The sequence below is a fragment of the Leptonychotes weddellii genome, chromosome 2 (assembly GCF_054177405.1).
Source record: "Leptonychotes weddellii isolate Sample4059 chromosome 2, ASM5417740v2, whole genome shotgun sequence".
Taxonomy (NCBI): Eukaryota; Metazoa; Chordata; class Mammalia; order Carnivora; family Phocidae; genus Leptonychotes; species Leptonychotes weddellii.
Window position 1 is genome coordinate 103397564 of NC_138370.1, and position 19780 is coordinate 103417343.

General features: G+C 39.1%; 1 protein-coding gene and 1 pseudogene across 1 annotated transcript in view; both read left to right on the forward strand.

Moving 5' to 3' along the window:
- LOC145720152 (uncharacterized) overlaps positions 1-3636 on the forward strand; it is a 42979-nt gene extending 39343 nt beyond the window's left edge. Inside the window, exon 4 of the mRNA XM_081812086.1 lies at positions 493-3636. Within this exon, the coding sequence (XP_081668212.1) occupies positions 493-555 (63 nt within the window). The 3' untranslated portion in view covers positions 556-3636. The remainder of the gene's footprint in view (positions 1-492) is intronic.
- Positions 3637-5261: 1625 nt separating this feature from the next.
- Positions 5262-16025, forward strand: LOC145720153 (large ribosomal subunit protein uL1 pseudogene; annotated as a pseudogene).
- Positions 16026-19780: the final 3755 nt, after the last annotated feature.

Sequence of the window (19780 nt, forward strand, 5' to 3'; positions counted from 1 at the left end):
GGTGTGCATTTTCCTTGTGTGTTATTGTTATTATGATATTAATTATACTACACTCAACTGAATGTCAGCAGTGTCCCAGGAAATGTACTGAGCAAAGATTTTGAAAAGGTCCCTGCCTAGGGATTATGTAAAAGCCATTCAAGTAGAATTGAATTAACATATGACTTAGTTTAGTGTGGCTGAACTTGAATATTGATTGATTCTTTGGATGAGAAGTGAGTTTGTGGGAAAGTAAAAGAAATGAACTCTAGAAATTTTAGGATCTAGTTTTCTGTCACATCCCATGATTTGAAGTAAGAACTGGGTTGCGTCTGCAGCAGATAATTTGTGCTTATCCTTCTATTTCTTGGAGTTGAAATAGTAGGATGCATGGACTCAAATTGGCAGTAGGGGAGTGGGAATGATGTCTGATGTCTTCATCACACCATTTTTCAGACCAACTGTGCTCTAGCTTCTTAGCTTTAAATTCTTCATTCTGTTTTTCTGTTACAGGTGGATGAGAGTAACGTTTTGTTTCATGTTAAAAAAGGTTGGATATTTTCTCTATTTTCCTGAGCCACTTCTCCCACCTTGTTTAAATTTTTTTTTTACTGAAGTTTATTATATGTGAATGAAGTACATAAAGTGCATTAATTAAAAATGCATGGATTGATCTATTTTTCCTGTCTACACCTATATAATACCTGGCTCAAGACAGACTATTCTCATACCAAAGAATTTTCCTCATTTTTCAGTCAATACCTCCCCCAAAAGTAATCACTACTCTGATTTCTATGTTCTAACATCTTGAATTAGATTTGCATGCTTTTGAACTTAATATAAATAGCACCATATAGTGTACTTTTTGTGTCTGGTTTCTTCTGATCACTATAATGTCTGGGAAAGTATGTGGTTGCATGTCTGTGGTTGTAATCTATTTTTTATTTCTGTGTAATATTCTGTTTTATGAGGACATACAATTCATTTCCTCATTTTCTTATTATTGGATATGGGTTGTTTCCAGTTTGGGCTGTTATGACGAAAGCTGCCATCAATATTTTTATACGTGTGTTTTGGTGGTCACATGAAATAATTATTCTTGAATCATGGAATCAGCATATGATTAGCTCTAATTTGTAATGGCCATATTCCAAATTATTTTATTAATTTATACTTCCTCCAGCAATGTTTCAGAGTTCCAGTTGTTCCACATTCTCATCCGTGTTTGGTATTATAAGTCTTCAAAATGTTAGCTATTCTTGTGGGCATGCATTAGTATCTCATTGCCAACCTAGTTTTTTTTTTTTAATCAATTAATGAAACTTCTAGATTAAATGAAAAAGAATTCTTAAGGTTGCTTAGAAAATGTCAGCTTAATCAGCTGTCAATATTTTAAAGCCATGAGAGACATCTACACAGTTATTAACTAGTCAGGTTCAGTGACAAATGGTGAGCTGAGATTCACACAAGAAATTATTATTATTAAATGCATGCTAGGTAACAATTAATTTGCTAAAGTATTTATTGTTGTGACTGTGATACAGCACTAACATTGTTTCTAAACACTCCACAGTTTGTGCTGCTTTCAGACCCTAATGTAATCCAGATGTCCTCACTCGATCTAAGTACAGTTCTTTAATGAACTCCACAGTCTTTAGAGCCCCAAGCATTTACTCTAAGAACAGAACCCACAAACTAAACAAGATAATTTTTTTTCTGAGAAGCTGCTATCAACATTTTTGTACACTTTTTGGTGATCTTATACTCCTGGGTCATTAACTTTTTTCAAATAATTTCGAAAATTTGTCATAGGGCGCGTGGGTGGCTCAGTCGTTAAGCGTCTGCCTTCGGCTCAAGTCATGATCCCAGGGTTCTGGGATCGAGCCCCGCATTGGGCTCCCTGCTCCACGGGAAGCCTGCTTCTCCCTCTCCCACTCCCCCTGCTTGTGTTCCATCTCTCCCTATATTTCTCTCTGTCAAATAAATATATAAAATCTTAAAAAAAAAAAAAAGAAAATTTGTCTTTGTGCCATAATGGGAAAGTCAAACGATGAGGTGTTTTTCTCTATTAATTGTTTTTGGGAAAAGGCTGTTCTTTTGTCTCCATTGGGCCTTTTTTTGATCCTTTTCCAGCTTACCTTTGTTCTGGGTGTCAGAGTAGGGGCTGACCAGGCCAGAGACGCTGCTGCAATCTCACTTTCAAAGAGTGGTGTTTGGAAATCCAGATTTCTGGGTTGGATTAGAGGCAAATAAGACTTGAAGGAAGGGGACCACATCTCAGTTCAGGCAGTTTGTAGTTTCTTTGTTCAAGTCTTCTGACAACTTCTTTTGATGAACAAATACTGAGTAGGGTGGAGCAATAGAACAATGAGTGAAAGAACAATGGAATTCTTTAAAGTGGTTTTTAAAACATCCTTAACAATTGTCGGAATGACTTCTATCTGCGGTTGAACCCAAATGCTGAGGCCAGAGAAGAAAGGGAATCACTGACACAGAAGAGGGAACTGCTTTAGCAGTATGTGATGTTGATGAGGTCCAACACAGCAGTGTAATATAGTTAATAAGTACCAAGACAATTCAATGGGAGAAAGAATAGTCTTTTCAATAAATGTGGACAACTGGGTATCCACATGCAAAAGAATGCAGTTGGACTCCTACTTCACAACATATTCAAAAATTAACTGAAAAAGGATCAAAGACCTAAGTGTAAGAGCTAAAACTATAAAGCTCTTAGAATAAAACGTAACTGTAAATCTTTGTGACTCTGACTTGCGCAATGATTTCTTAGATTTGACACAAAAAGCACAAGCAACCAAAATAAAAATAGATAAATTGGACTTCATCAAACTTTAAAACTTCTGTTCAAAGGACTCTATAAAAAAAGTGGAAGACAACCCACAGAATGGGAAAAAATATTTGCAAACATATATATCTATAAGGGACTAGTATCCAAAATGTATAATGATTCATCTCAGTGACTAAAATACAAATCACCTAATTTTTAAAAATGGGCAAAGGATTTGAATAGACATTTTCCAAAGAAGATATACAAATGGGCAACAAGCACATGAAAGGATGATCAACATCATTAGTTATTAAAGACTACAAATCAAAATCACAGTGAGATACTATTTCATACCTATAACAATGGCTAGAACTAAAAAGCCTAATAATAGCAAGCACTGGGAAGAATGTAGAGAAATAGGGACCCTCTCACACATTACTGATGGGATTGTAAAATGATATAGCCACTTTGGAAAAACAGTTTGGCAGTTCCTCAGAAAGTTAAACGTAGAGTTTCTATATGACCCAGAAATTTCATTCCTAGGTATATACCCAAGACAATTGAGCATCTACCTATACAAAAACTTATACATGATATTCATAGCAGCAATATTCATAATAGCCAAAAAGTATAAACCAAATATCCATCAATTGATGAATGAATTAAAAAAAGTGGTATATCCATGCAACAGAATATTATTCAGCCATAAAAATGACAAAAAGGGGCACCTGGGTCAGTCAGTCAGTTATGCATCTGCCTTAGGCTCAGATCATGATCACAGGGTCCTGGGATCAAGCCCCAAGTCAGGCTCCCTGCATAGTGGAGAGTCTCCTTCTCCCTCTGGCCCTCCCCGCTTTTGTGCTCTCTCTCTCTCAAATAAATAAATAAAATCTTAAAAAAAAAAATCTGGGATATGTTACAGCATGGATGAACTTTAAAAACATGCTAAGCAAAAGAAACCAGATATAAAAGACCATATTTTGATTCCTTTTATATGAAATATCCAGATTAAGCAAATCCACAGAGACAGAAAGTAGGTTAATGTTTGCTAGAGAAGAATGGGGAGTGATTGCTAATGGATATAGTATTTTGGTGAGGGTGGTACTCTTCTGGAATTAAACAGTGGTGATGGTTGCTTAACTCTGTGAATATATGAAAACCCAATGAATTGTATAATTTAAATGAGTAAATTATATGGTATGTGAATTATATTTCAATTAAAATATTGTCTAAGAAAAAATAGTTAATGTAATATTTGTTTATTTTCTGAATATGCAATATCTTTATATTCTTGTAAATCTAATATTTAATATTTTAATATTATTTATTACTGTAATAGAAATATATGACTTTGGATTAGTTCTTCAATCTTTATAGGCTTTCGGTTTCTCAATATAAAATAATGAATCAATACGAAAATAATTGTCAAAATCTCAATAAGAAACTACCAGTTTCAAATATTCTGTGTTGAAATAGTCTGTGTAAAATATATGAAATATAGAAATCAAATATCAGCAATTTGATTCTTATAGACTGTCTTGTATGAAAAAATATGTAAAATTTAAAAAATTATAATAAGCAGTGTGTTTTATTGACAAAGTTTTCATTTTATTTCCTTTTATTCTTCTATGGTGAAATAGGAAATTCAAAACACAAAATCAGATGTAAAGATTTTATTCTGGAAACAACTAAGTGCCCCTGAACAGTGTCCATGGGGATGAATGGATAAAGAAGATGTGTGTGTGTATGTGTAATATGCACATATATATATAATACATATAACAAAGTATTATTCAGCCATGAGAAAGAAGGAAATCCTACCATTTGTGACAATATGGACATTGTGCTAAGTGACATAAGTCAGACAGAGAAAGACAAATACTGCATGGTATCACTTATATGTGAAATCTAAAAAGAGGTCAAAGTCATAGAAACAGAAGTAGAAAAGTGGTTGTCAGGGACCGGGGGATGGGGAAAATAAAAAGAGGCTGGTAAAAGGATACAAACTTTCAGCTATAAGATGAATAAGATCTGAGGATCTGATGTACAATATGGTTACAATAGTTGATAACACTGTATTGTATAATTGAAATTTGTTAAGAGAGTAAAACTTAAGTGTGGGAAGTGTTTTCATAAAAAAAAAAAGATATGTGAGTTGATAAATGTGTTAAAATTAACTAGATGGGGTGAATACTTTCACAATGTATAACAAACCACCACAATGTATACTTTAAAAATCTTACAATTTTATATGTCAATTGTAGCTTAATAGAGCTGGGGAAAAAAATTTCAAAAAATTGAAATGTCAAAAAAATGACAGTAAATTTCACCCACCCTCCTCCCCAAGGAAAGAAGTTAGTGCAAGAGATTTGTTGCCTCTGTTTGCTATGGACATATTAATGAAGAGGGTGATGTGGCAGAGGAAAAGGGAAAGGGGAGTGGGGAGGGAGAAGAAGGAAACGGGGTAAGGGGAGAGGGGAAAGGGGAGAGAAAAACATCAAACTTTCTGAACAGCTATTTAAAATAAAGTGAGCAATCCAAATTATCCCCCACCTGCTTTCTTCTAATTTCAGATGTTCTAAATTCTAAATCAACCAGAAGTGTATTAATTATAAATACGACCAGTGTTAAAGCCAATATACTGATTTTAGTTTTATTCCTTTTTAACAATACAAGTGAAGCTTTCATTTTCTATGTGCATTTTTAGTACACTGGGGCCTATGCATAAACATTGTATAACACACACTTGAGACCATTTTTTAAGACTTAGAATGTTATTTGACAAGTATATTTTGATAAAAGTTTTATTCTTATTATATTTTTGCTTCCGTGACATACTCTTGGGCATATATATGATTTCTTTGGATTCTACATAAAAAATAAAGCCTCAAATATCTAAAGCCCCAAAATGTGATTTGCTTTTAACCTGATTTCCAGGAATGCATTGGACAGAATTGAGATGCAAATGAAACAAACACGAAATTGGAATAAATTGAAGTGCAGGCAGTCCCCTGCTTTTAGATTCAGGGAGTTCCTGAAGACCAGACTTGTTATTTTCACATTTTAATGAGTGATTACTTTTAATGGGAAAAGGGTTTTGACTTGCAAGTCTAGAACTGTTCTGTTTTACTGCCATAATGAGTGTCGGAGGGTGATTCATCTCCATGCAAAGGAAATGGTCCGTTTATTGGAAGTTTCCTAATTTCTTTTCTAGGACAATGTCATATCTGCATTATGAGTAATCAAATATATATATCATTATGTTTCCAAGAGTGTAAATTTATCAGCGTAAACATAATGGTTCACGATGTTTCCCAAATCTTCCTGGAATATACTTTTATGAAGGACACAAAAGATGTTGTTGACTTGATTTCTTTACAAAAAATATCAGTGAAGGTACTCTCTTGATTTCTTTTTTAATGATTCTTAAATGTCCTGAACCTTTTCCTGGACTTGAAATGATGTGCCTATCTTAAGTGCGGGTAAAGGGGGATAACGAGCCACGTGACAGCTGAGCAGCGGCAGGAGGGGCTGGGGCTGGAGCTTCAGAGCACCTTGAGGCAAAAGTCCACAAACCCAGTGGCAGAACCCAATAAAAATGTTTGTAAGCCCGTGTTACCAAAGTGGTAAAGATAATAGTATTATTTTAGGAAACTTATATTTGTTTTCACCTTCATACTTTATTTTGTTCACTACAGTTTCTATCCTCTAGCCATTCTACAGACCCCAGAGAATATTGTCTTAAAAATGTATGAAATAATATATGTTTATTGTTAAATATGAGGAAATGTAAATAATGAAAAAATAATGGGGTGGGGAAGAAAAGAACTAACCTATTTTGGAAAATAGTATTTTTAAAGCAAAAGACCAAAAGAATTGTATACACATGCTGTCTTCTCATTAGTAATTATTTTTTTCTTGTAGCAATATGGCTTAGCAATTCTGAGACTGCTTTTTGGGTGTACTAGGATTGCACAAATAAGTAAAACATATTGTAGATAATTAAAACCACATTTCTTACGGTCGGAAAAAAAATGTTACAAATGAGGAATAGGAAAAGGCTAAAATGAACGCTGTGGTGTTGAATTGAAATCGGAGTCATCAGTATGAACCTGTGGTTTTTAATATAGTTTTACAGATAGTTACAGAGATAAATATAGATGTGTGTGTATATGTGGTTGACTGTACATACATAGATTTTTTAACATGTCCACTGAGTGTGCCTAGAAGAAAGGCAAACCCAGTAGCAATGAGCATACCTAGTGCCCAGACCTTGGTTTCTAAATATCATTCTCCAACTAAAAAAAAACCGGTCTCTGGAGAAATAGTTGATTCCCATACTGGGTTAGGGAAAATACAAGATCTTAGAATATCTTTTTGTACCAGAAAATAAGGAAGTGATTGAAAAAGAATGGATTATGTTGAAAGGACAGGACTCACACTAAAGGAGCTCCTGGTGGCCAAACCTGGAACAAAATAGATGAGAGTATTGATTTATAACCAATAGAATAAAATGAATATTTACAAGCCCATATTGATATAAATAAATAATCAGACAAGTAGAAAAATGGGGGAGAAGAGAGGTAACTCTTTCTTACAGAAGAATTCCAATTCATCAACATAGAAGAGGCAAAGGAAATACAAACTTTATTAGGTAATCCCCACAGTAGTAATTGTAGGCACAATCCATGGATGGTTGCTAAATTAGCAGGTAAAAGTTTTAGGAGAAGCAGGGCATGTGCATAATTTCAAAAGGTCTTACACAATATATTTATTAAATACAAAAGGAAAACAGGGAGAAAATTAGCAAACACCAACTTAAAATTATTAATGTTAATATCATCATAATTAAGATCTTTCAACATCAGGTATACTATATTATGATGCAGAGGATACCAATTCTGTGATAGCCTTGCCCAAAATGCATAACTTCAGTTTAATTATGAGAAAATATTAGTAAAACCCAAATCGACAAACATTCTGCCAAACCATTGACCAGCAGTCTTCAAAAGTGTCAAGGTCAGGAAAGTTAAGGCTGGGGAACTGTCACAGATTGGAGAAAACTAAGAAAACATGATGATTAAATGCAATGTAGGATCCTGGTTTGGGTCCTGGAACAGAAAAAGGACATCAGTGGAAAAATTGGTGAAATCTGAATAAGGTCTGTACTTTAGCTTATAGTATGTACCAATATTAATTTCCTGGTTTCAAAAATTGTATTCAGATTATGTAGGATATTAACATTAGGAGAAGCATGGCAAAGACTATATGGGAAGTCTGCATAGTAGTCTTTCTACAACACTTCTGTTGTAGAAAGATTTAGACATCTCAAAATAAAAAAAAATTTAAAAATACCATTAAAACCACGTGAAATTCCAGCTCTGGAAAATGCCGATATGACTCTTCATGACTTTCTCCTATGTGTGTACATATTTTAAACAACGACAAAAATCTTTCCTTGGTGGTTAAGGGTACAGACTCTGGAATAAGAACCCCAGTTCTCCTACCTATGAGCTTTGTTACCTTGGAAAAGTTTCCTTGCATCTGTAGCTTATTGGAACAGTAGGAAGAGTAATGACGGTAGCACCCTTACAGGCGTGAAGATTACATGAGTTAATACATTTAAAGCACTCAACACTATAACTAGCACATAGTAAGTTCTCAATAAAGGCTAGTCATTGTAAAGACGGCTTATTGTTTTGTAACCCTGGACTAGGTAAGTGCTTAAGGACACTAGCATGCATTTAATGGCATGCATGAGATACTTGCGTAGGTAAGAAACATTCCTGGACTAAAGGAAGTAAAATCCCAGTTGCAAAATTCTAGAATTACACAATATAACATTAATATAATTACCTTGCCTTTTGCCTAACTGGAAAGTATTGAAGTTGAAACTCTTCCGTGTTATCAGTTACGACTCTAAATGTAATTATATACAACCACAATCGAATTGTGTTTATTTTCTTCTTTAATAACATGAGCATTGTATTTAAACAATTATAGAGTAAGATTATATGGAAATGGCGTAATAAAAACCAAATATGTTTGACTCCCACTGACTTCCTTTCTGAAAGTTCAGAAACAACAGGGAATCAAAACAGCAACAGAGCCAGCGGCACCCATTGCCAGAAGCCATAATCCAACAAGTCTGGAAATCCTTTGCCTCGACGTGACATGCTGAATTAGCTGGCCCCAAAGGGCAACAGCATCTCTAATAAGCCGAGTAGATTTTGAGAATCTGGTCAGCGTTCTTGGAAGTTAGTGAACACAGAGCCAATGCTAGAACCCAGTCCAATGACCTTTCCCAAATTTTCAAGTGAACAGTGGTGCATCGAAAGGAGGAAAAGCAAGGTCACTTCCTGTCTGGGAAAAGTCTGATAGTCCATTCTGTGAGTTAAGATTACTGGGGACATTGAGACCCTCATATTTAAGCTTTGTAAAGATTAAAGCAGCAGCAATATCATACGGCTGGCTTTTTCCCTTGTCACCCGTCCCATCCATATTGTTCAGGCTAAAGCGTTATTGGACAGATGGGCAATGTCCTGATTATAGGAAAACAAAATAACAAGTCAGTGGAAGACCAAATTGCTAGAGAAAGAAATTTCAGAGGTATCACTGTGTGTTGAAAACTCCTTACCTTGAGAGAGAACTTATCTCTAAAGCCCACTGGCATGTTGGGAACACGGTAGATGATTTTACACGAACAGTTCTTCAGGGAAACGTAGAAGGGTAAGCTCATAGCTGATTAAGTAAATATAGATTTATCCATAATTAACACAAGATCATGTAGTTTTTGTCACAATAAATTGCTTTCTGTTTTTCTTTTCCCATTTGGTCTTCTTTAAGTCCATAAAATGCCAATATTGGAAAGAGTCATTTCACTAAATTGTACTTTTAACTGGTGTCACAGAAACCTGGTAAAACCACCCCGACTGTTTTTAATTAACTTCCCAACAGTACAGGGAGTGTGTCGACTTCAGCTCTGAAATCCTATCTCTATTTGCTGGATTCTACTTTCTCCTTTCCCACTGTCTTTATCTTTTCTCCTCTGCACTATGCAATGTCCTCAAATAGTCTTCCTCTTTTTATTCCCTTCCCTGTTGTGAGCTGTTTTTTAAGTCCTAAATAATTATGTCGTTTCTCTGGATTGGATTCTTTGATAGGTCTCCCTTTCCTACAGATTGAAATCCAACTTCTTAGAATGACTAGCAAGGATTTTCACAATTCTTCACAACCTGTCTTTCCAGTCTCACCTACCAAAATTACGTTTCATATCCTGTGCTACATGACACACACCATATCCTTTCATGCCTCCATGTCTTTGTGTTGCTTGCTCCTTCCAGCTGAATTGCCTTCTCCCTCACTTCTGCAATGGTAACTTGCTGGTATTCGAATCATTCTTTCTATCCTAGCTTTGAATATATTTTTCTCTGATGCTCTTCTCTTTATTCTTACCCAGTTTGAAGTAATCACTGTCTTGTTGCTCTACTTATACAACTACTACAGAGCATATCATAGAACATCATATTTAATTGTGCATGTAGAATATGAGTTCCCTGAGAGCAAGCTCCATGTATTACTCATGTTGGTTTATCCCAGCTTTTCTATACTTAGTAGGAATTTAATAAATGTATGTATGAGTAGATGAATAGACAAATAACTGTGACCCAGGGCCTCAGGTACTCCTCAGAGACTTAGGTAAATTTAGACTAAACTGATTGATGTTTGGATAACACTATTCTTCAATCTGTGGGACCATCCCTTGCATTATGGACATTAAGCCTATAAATGGTGCTCTGCGGTTGTCATGACAATCTAAAACACAGCCACACATTGCTCTCTACCTCCTGTAAGGGTGGTACTTTCCTAAACAATTGCTGGCTTATCCTTTCATTGTGTTTCATAAGAAATCCAAACAGACTTGTGATCTTATGAGGAAAGAGTTGCGGAGTAGAACATCTTGCATTGCACAGGATTCTCTCAGCTCCCTGGCAGCACCTCTCCATTTTCCCCCCAAACTTCACACTTCCAACACTTGATCCCTCTTCTGACTTCTGTTCTACAGGAAGTATTATCCAATCCCTTTCATGCTAATTCCTTTTCCTAAGGAAAGTGTCCCCACCTGAATGGTCTGTCTTCTTTTCCCTTATATTCCATGGAAAGTCTAATCATTGTATTATTAAAGCAAATATTATATATTATGTTAATAATCAAACCAGAGTTCTAAATTTCCTATAGGCATCCTCAAATATTGCTTATAAGTTCCTGGGAAAGCCCATCCTATTTAGGGGCCTATTATGAACTGAATGTTTGTGTCCCCCGGCATCTTTCCCAAATTCATACCTTGAAGTCCTAATGCCCAGTGTGGTTGTATTTGGAGATGGTGCTTTTAAGGAACAAAATTAGGGTTAAATGGGGTTATAGGGGTAGACCCTGATCCAACAGGATCAGTGCCTTTATAAGAAAAGACACCTGTGCTTGGTCCCTCTTTCCCTCTCTCTGGGTACACACGAAGGAAAGGCCATGGGAGCATGCAGCTAGATGATGGCTTTGAATGAGCCAAGAGAAGAGGTCTCAGAATGAAACCTGTGTTGTCTCTTTTCCCATCGTTATGGCGTGTGGTACCATGAGCAGCAAAGTCTCCTATGACACCGTGTACAAGGCAGTGTGGGAAGTCCTGCATGCAACCAGTGCAAACGCCAGAAGTTTTTGGATATGGTGGAGCTGCAGATCAGCTTGAAGAACTAGGACGCTCAGAAGGACAAATGCTTCTTGGACACTGTCAGGCTTAAGTGCACTCCTCACCCCAAGTTCCCCATATGTGTTTTGGGAGACCAGCAGCACTGTGATGAGGCCAAACTGTGGATTTTGCCTACATGGACATCGAGGCGCTGAAAAAACTCAACAAGAATAAAAAATTAGTCAAGAAGTTGGCCAAGAAGTATGCTGGTTTTTTGGCTTCAGAATCTCTGATTAAGCAGATCCCACGAATCCTGGGCCTGGGCCTGAATAAGGCTGGCAAGTTCCCTTCCTTGCTGACCGACAATGAGAAGATGGTGGCCAAAGTAGATGAAGTGAAGTCCACGATCAGATTCCAGATGAAGAAGGTGCTGCGTTTGGCAATGGTTGTTGGCCACGTGAAGATGACAGATGATGAGCTTGTGTACAACATCCACTTAGCTGTCACTTTCCTGGTGTCAATGCTCAAGAAGAATTGGCAGAACGTCCGGGCTTTATACATCAAAAGCACCATGGGCCCAGCTTAATAAACCCTTGTGCTACCATTACCCGTCTGTCTGCGACTAAGGAGAGGGAGCTGCTTTCTGAGCTGACATTGCATGCTATAGCACTGTGTGGATGATTGCAGTTTCTGGCACCCAGTGATGGGTGATCATTTTCTCCATACTGCAAACCAGGAAGTACGTTGCATCTACCTTCAAAACCATGCAGTCTTATTTATTATTTACATCTTTTGGATACTTACAACATGTGACAGTAGGGCTGCTAACCAGGACTCAAGCTTTTCTGAACCTAGAGAGGGGCAGATCTGGGCTAGGACTCCAGCCCATAGTGTTCCCACTGCTTACTAGTGGAAAGAGGGGTAGGACCTTCACATTGAGGCTGTTGACAGCCCTTGGCAGCATGCTTAATCTGTGGTCTGCAGTTGCTTCCCTTTATGCCATAGGTTCTTTTGTTTTGTTTTATCTCTCTAAATCATGCATCTGGGCTCTTGTTCTGTAGGGATGACAAGGAATGTTCCAAATGGAGATTGGGGTCCTAGATTCTTCCAATGGGAGTGGTCTGAAACCCTGATTGATCTAGAATTTGCTTGTCTGACCCAAATTGCATACTCTATATTCAGGGTAGTAATTTACTTTGTGAGATGGTTAGGAAGACCCAAGTAGGAGACCTGGGCAATATTGTAATTCATCGACCTTGTTTTCTAGGGGGGTTTATTTAGCAAATGGGTAGAATCAGGCTGTGGAAACTTCCAGGTCCTCTGCCCTCCAGGTATGCTCTTCCCCCTTCCTGACCTGAGGCAGTTGCCTGTCAGAGGTCTGCCTCCAGCACCTGTTACTGGAAGTCAGTTTCTGGTGTGATGAGAAATACCTATGATTTAATCTTTGACTTGAATCTGCTTTGTTGAACTTTAGTAAAGTAACAAGTTCATCCCTCCATCTTTTAATACAGCTCAAAGGCTAATCCAAAGCATTAATAAAAATGCTACATCTTCTAGAAATAAGCTTGAATCATGAAGAATACAAGGTTTTCACACACACACACACACACACACACGCACACACACACACACACAATGAAACCCATTGCTGGCATCTTGATTTTGGACTTCCAGCCTCCAGAACTGTGAGAAGGTAAATTTCTATTGTTTCAGTCACTCAGTGGGTATTTTGTTATGGCAGACCAAGCAAAGCGCTACAGGGCCCCGTATTCCTCAGTGTCAGGCATGAGAGAGCCGACATTAAGGAAATTAACTTTCTTTAATTAGGATGTAATAGTACAGAAGCCCAAATCACCTTCCTTCTCACCAAAGCCCTGCCTCTGGGGTCCCATTCTCATGCCCTAAGCTTCCCTGTAAGTCACTGCTTGGTGCATACTTGCTTCCTTCCCATGTTATTAGTCTGTGGCGTGTCTGGCTGGCCTCAGCTGTGTATCCTCATCTTGAGGGTTTCTTGCCTCACAGATTGTGCTGAGTCTTGGTTTACATGACCTGAGATTGGGACTGCAGAATCCCTGCTCTCATAGGCATTTTTCCACCTTTCCACTCATCTTCTTCCTAAGCCCTACATGAGGGCTTGATGGGCGTTGGTACAGTGAGGTAGAAAAAGTCAAAGCCTGGCTTCAAAGAGTGCTGGGCAGTCTGCTGGGATGGGTTCTCAATGACTATGCTGCTGTTGGCCAAGAGAAGCTCAGTGTACTGAGGAATGCACCTAGCACCAGCCAGTGGAGTGACCCAGTGTGGATCCTATGGATGAATGGGCACCCCTGAGATGCACATTGCATGAGAAGCTCAGTGTGCTGACACAGGGAGAAGCTGCCAGTGACCTGGAAACTGCAAAGTGAGAAGTCATGAGGGTAAGATGGGAGAGTCTGGGGGAAAGAAAGCCATGGGACAGCCTGTGGTCCAAGGAAGAAAGTGTGAATAAAAAGCTGCATGAGCTCATTTCTCAGAAGGGCTCTCTGATGACCAAGAAAGGGAGCAACATTTTGGATAGGCTTAGGAGAACCAGGGAGCCTTGACTATAAGTTTGCTAGTGATTGTGCTGGTGTCCTAGGTGGTAGGTCACAAAAGCTTGGTCAGTGGTCCTGAAGATGGTGGTACAAACTCAAAGACCCTTGTGAATGATCAGGAACAGAAACCCATACTCGCCACATCCTAGTATGCTGGGGCTGCAGTAACAAATTACCAGGGACCAGGTGGCTTAAACAACAAAAAGCCATTTCTTGCAGTTCTGAGAAGTTCTAGATCAAGTTGCAAGCAGATTCAGTGTCTGGTGAGAACCCCCATCCTAGTTTGCCAATGGCTGTCTCTTGCTGTGTCCTCACATGGCCGAGAGAGAGAGGAAATAAGCACTCTCATGGTTCTTCTTCTAAGAGCACTAACCTCAACACGAGGACTCTACCCTTGTGCCCTATGATGTGTTAATTTGATTGGGTTAAGGGATGCTCAGATAGCTGGTAAAACATTATTTCTCAGTGTGTCTGTGAGGATGTTTCTGGAAGAAACCAGCATTCGAACTGATAGACTGAGTAAAGAAGAGTAGTCTCACCAATGCCAATGAATATCATCAAATCTCTTGAGGGCCTGAATAGAGCAAAAAGGCTGAGAAAGGGCAAATTCACTCTCCACCTGAACCAACATGTCCATCTTCTGCGCTCGGACATTGGTGCTCCTGGTTCTCAGGCCTTTGAACTTAGACTGAATTATACCACAGGTTCCCCTGGTTTTCTAGACAGCAGATTATGGACTTGGCCTCCACAATAATGTGAGCCATTTCCTATAATAAATCTCTCTCTCTTTCCATCTCTCTCTCTCTAATATTTTTGTTCTGTTTCTTACAAAAACTCTGATACATAGCTTGATTACCTCCCAAAGGCCTCATCTCCTATTACCTTCCCATTGGGGGTTAGGGATTCAACATGTGAATTTGTGAGGGACACAAACAGGCAGTCCACAACACCACGTTAGGCTTGCCCAGAAGAGCTGCTCTAAGAAAGCAGAAAGAATTGGCAATGAGGCCCACTAGGGCACACATGAAGTTCCCTGCTGAGCAGGCAGTTGGGGGCAGCATGGTCCCATGTAGCTACCACCCCCGTGAGGGAAATGGAAGCGTGGTGGACTTGGATGAAGTATTTTGACCTCACATAAACAAAGCCCCAGTGAATGGGTATCTTGTACAAGGTGCTCTAGCAGCTGGGGCACTCATCTCCTCTCCTGTTGGCTAACCTCCTGCAATGCTGGCCTGGTTCTTCCCAGAGCACCTGGGGAAAGATGGCAACCTCTCTAAATCCATCCACATTTCTCTCTCTTCCTTATACCTGCCCCCTGGAAGACCTCTATCCGATGTCTCTCACTGCCTGCTGGATTTTTTCATCCCAGAAGAGAAAGGCTCTGACATGGTTTGAACCCGAAAGTGGACTTCAATGTGTTGGCAGCCTGAGATCTTTAGCTCCTCCAACCCACTCTGATAATTCTCATGCCACACAGTGCTGGCAAACCATGTCTCTTCCCGCCCTCGGAATTCTGCTCAATCTGCTCCATTGCCATGGAACTTTCCCAGGTGGACTCCGTCCTGCTTACCACACGTCAGTCACTTCACAGTCCTCTCCGTGCAGATGTCTAAATATAGCTTGTTTATGCTCCTAACTGTGCCTCTGCCTTTATTTTCCTTTTGCTGTGTTCTTAAGGATTTTGGGGACCTCTCCCGTCTCCCCCTCTAACGGCAGCTGCTGCGGTGACAATAGCAAAGTACTGTCATTTGTGCAGGTCTACGTCTGTGACTGTCCCTGTGTTTCACACCTCAGGAACAAACATGATGTTGTTGAAACCTCACAATAATCCTCCGAGCTAGAGATTTTAAGATGCGTTTTCTTTGAGAAGTCATATATTAATGGGTGCATATTGCAAAATATTTAAAGAAACAGAACTGTTTATAATAAAACTGAAGTCACCCCTCCCGTTCTCTTCTCCGTGGTTACCATTAATAGCGCTGGACTGTGGTTCCTTCCAGATCCTGTGTGCGTGTGACTGTGTGTATGTGTGCGTACATATGTTCACACGAAAGCTTGGATGTAGATTTTTAATATAAATGGAATCACAGAATAAATATAATTTTGTGATTTTCTTTTTCACTGAACAATATATCTTACAGCTAGCTGGAGGGCAATATAACTGTCCCCATGTTATAGGCAAGGAAACGGAGGTTTGGGGAGATTAAACAGCTTGATCCTATTAGGTAGGAGTTTCCATTACATGATAGGTTCCTTGAAAACAGGATAATCTTCCTGTTTTATGCAGAGTTTCAATGCCTTGTACTCCAGTATTTATAGCTGTCTTATTCCAGAAGTTTGGTGCTTCTCTTCTGAAGCTGGATCCTTATTTCCCTCTGTGTGCCCGAGTCTCAGCCTACCTGATACCTGTAATTTAAGTCATGCTGTACTTTTACTATGGCTCATCTAGGTAGTGCATTCTCCACCAAGGAATTCGAGCCCCTTCCATCTGCTGGCAGACTTCTGAGGCTGCCTGCTTGCTTGGGGAATTCTCTTTGTCTCTGACCTGCTGATACTACACTTTTCTGGCTTGACATTAACTGGCACTATCTACCTGCTCATCGTCTTTCCTGCCATCTACTGGGCTCCCAGGCTGGGCTTCCTGCTAGTGCTGCAGCCGAATCTCCTTTCCTCACCTCTCTCAGACCCCAATACCTGCTCTCCATCACGGAATGGTCCCCTTCCAGGGCCCTGGCAGCATGCTTGATCCTACTGAACTCCTGCCTGCCCTATGTTGAGATGAAATGCAACTTGCCATTACTTTAGGAGAATACCAGATTGACACTCAACATAAGATGAGATTACAGTATACTCCATTGAGAGAAAAACAAATGTATGGTCAAGGCTTTGGCATAAAGCAGAGCAGATAGAGTGAGCCAGTGTTTTACATTTTTATTTCTCATTTCTTTAACATTTATGAAATGGTTATCCTGCTTAGGCTAATCAGCAACATTTCCTCTGGCCATCCTGAGCTTGTTGGTTTCTTTTATAAAATATAATACTGCTTTTTGTTTTAAGAATTAATTATCTAGAGGGGCGCCTGGGTGGTTCAGTCAGTTAAGTGCTGACTCTTGATTTCAGCTCAGGTCATGATCTCAGGGTCGTAAGATGCAGCCCCACATCAGGCTCCACGCCCAGCGTGGATTCTCTCTCTCCGTCTCCCTCTGCTCCTCTCTCCCCATGCAGGTGCTTTCTCTTTCTCTCTTTATAAAAATAATAATAACAATAATAATCATCTAGAAATTGAAGGATTTTTTTTCAGAGACCTTTGAAACTCTTACTCATGAGGCTTTTCTATTTTAGTAAATAGTCTTTCTTCATTTTTCAGCAACCTGTCTTATTTCTCTCATTTCTTAATCAACGATGCTATGATTTTTTTAGTCACCTGGAATGTATACATGGGAATCATCATGTATCTTCCTCTTTCTCCTCTATTGCTGGTACCTGGGCCCTAGTCACGTACTCAGAACTACCTTCTCGTTGATCTTCCAGACTCCAGTTTGCTCCTTCCTTCACTGTTTCCCACCTCCATGCTGTGATATGCTTTTCCTATAGGCATTATTTTTATTACATCATTGCCCCCTCCCCCCAGTGCTCTCTCTCTCTCTCAAATAATTAAATAAATAAGTCTTTTTTAAAAAGTAAATATACACATTATTTTTATTAAATCCAAGTTCCCACTAATTATAAAATACATCATTATTCGATTTACCAGTAAAAAATTAAAAAAAAAAACACTGAAAAATTGAACTGTGATTTACATTTCTATTTTAAATTTATTGAAAATAACTTTAATTTATTTTAGAAAAGTTTGGTTATACAGCACTCTCATACATACATAAAATGGAATATATACACTAAGTATATTAGTTAAGATACTCCTAAAGCTTCACGGATTCTGACTATTTTGAATCATATTTCGGCTCCTCTGTTGAGGCCTGTGCTTTTCCACAGTGTGGTTCTCTGTGCAACTAAGAGCAATGCTGATGTAATGGTTCTTTCAAGAGCACTTCACTGTTGTTTGGGGGATTTTCTTTCTTTTTTTTTTTTTTTTAAGATTTTATTTATTTGACAGTGAGAGATACAGCGAGAGAGGGAACACAAGCAGGGGGAGTGGGGGAGGGAGGAGCAGGCTTCCCGCGGAGCAGGGAGCCCGATGCGGGGCTCGATCCCAGGACCCCGGGAGCATGACCTGAGCCGAAGGCAGACGCTTAAGGACTGGGCCACCCAGGCGCCCCTGGGGGATTTTATTCAAGCTACACACACACAAGTTTTGATGCTGTATATTTCTTGATATTATCAGAGAAATATCTTGTCTTATATTAACAAACTGTCTTATATTAATTCCTCAAAAGTTCTTACAGAACTTTTTCAGTCAAGTGTCAAGGGGTTGTGTTTGTCCAGTTGTGCCACCAGAATATCAACCAAATTTGTGTATGAATGGGTAATGACATATCTTTACTGATACCAGGCTATCAGCAGCATTAAGATACCAGTGCCTCTAAGACTCATCACTATTTTAGAGGTATTAAAAGGTGGAAAAATGTGTTTTAGTAAGATGAAATATAAGAATAATTGTTCAGTTAATTTACCTCAGTGAATTAAAAGTGAATATAATTTTTTTTTTAAGATTATTTATTTATTTGAGAGAGCGAGAAGGAGAGAGAGTACATGAGAGGGGGGAGGGTCAGAGGGAGAAGCAGACTCCTTGACGAGCAGGGAGCCCGATGCGGGACTCGATCCAGGGACTCCAGGATCATGACCTGAGCCGAAGGCAGTTGCTTAACCAACTGAGCCACCCAGGCGCCCAATATAATTTTTTTTTAAATGAGAAAAGTCATGTGTATGAGGCAGCGCTATTATGTAGAGAAATGATTGGACATGTATTTTTTTTTTTTTAAGATTTTATTTATTTATTTGATAGAGCGAGAGATAGCAAGAGCAGGAACACAAGCAGGGGGAGTGGGAGAGGGAGAAGCAGGCTTTCCGCTGAGCAGGGAGCCCGATGCGGGGCTCGATCCCAGGACGCTGGGATCATGACCTGAGCCAAAGGCAGACGCGTAACGACTGAGCCACCCAGGCGCCCCTGATTGGACATGTATTATCAGGACTGTGGTCCAGGTTTTATCCTTAAATCGCTTATGACATTTAAATTTCACCTATCTGGGTTTCAGTGTCATTGTTTAAAAAATGAGGGCAGTGATCTAAATGATCTCTAAAAGTTTTCCAACACTAATAGTCATGGCACCTGAAACCAATGAGATTGAAATTTGAAATCACTAGCCCAGATTCTTGTCCAACAGAAAAATCCCTTGGACTACAATTCTGGCCAAGAGATTTGAATTTGTCTGATGAAATTTGGCATTAGCCATGTGTGGCAGAGGCTGGACTCACTGGGGTTGATAGTATGCAATCCTTATCCATCTGAGGAGAAATTGTCCATATGCAACCTCTCCTGGTGGAGATGGTGGGGGTGGGGAGGAGAAAGTAATCAAGAAGATTAACCTGGAAGTTCATCTGTATGGAGAGTGCTAGACCCTTGGAGATGTCATTTTTTTTCTGCCTGAATATTGACAAAGGACCAGAGGCATTCTGCTGGAAGGAAATTAGATTGCAAAATGGTTAATCCTCCCCAAATGGCAATCTGGTCAAGAATTTATGCGTGGAGCCTGAAATATACACAGCAGAGCCAAGTGACTCAGTCAATTTAGAAAAGATCACATTTTA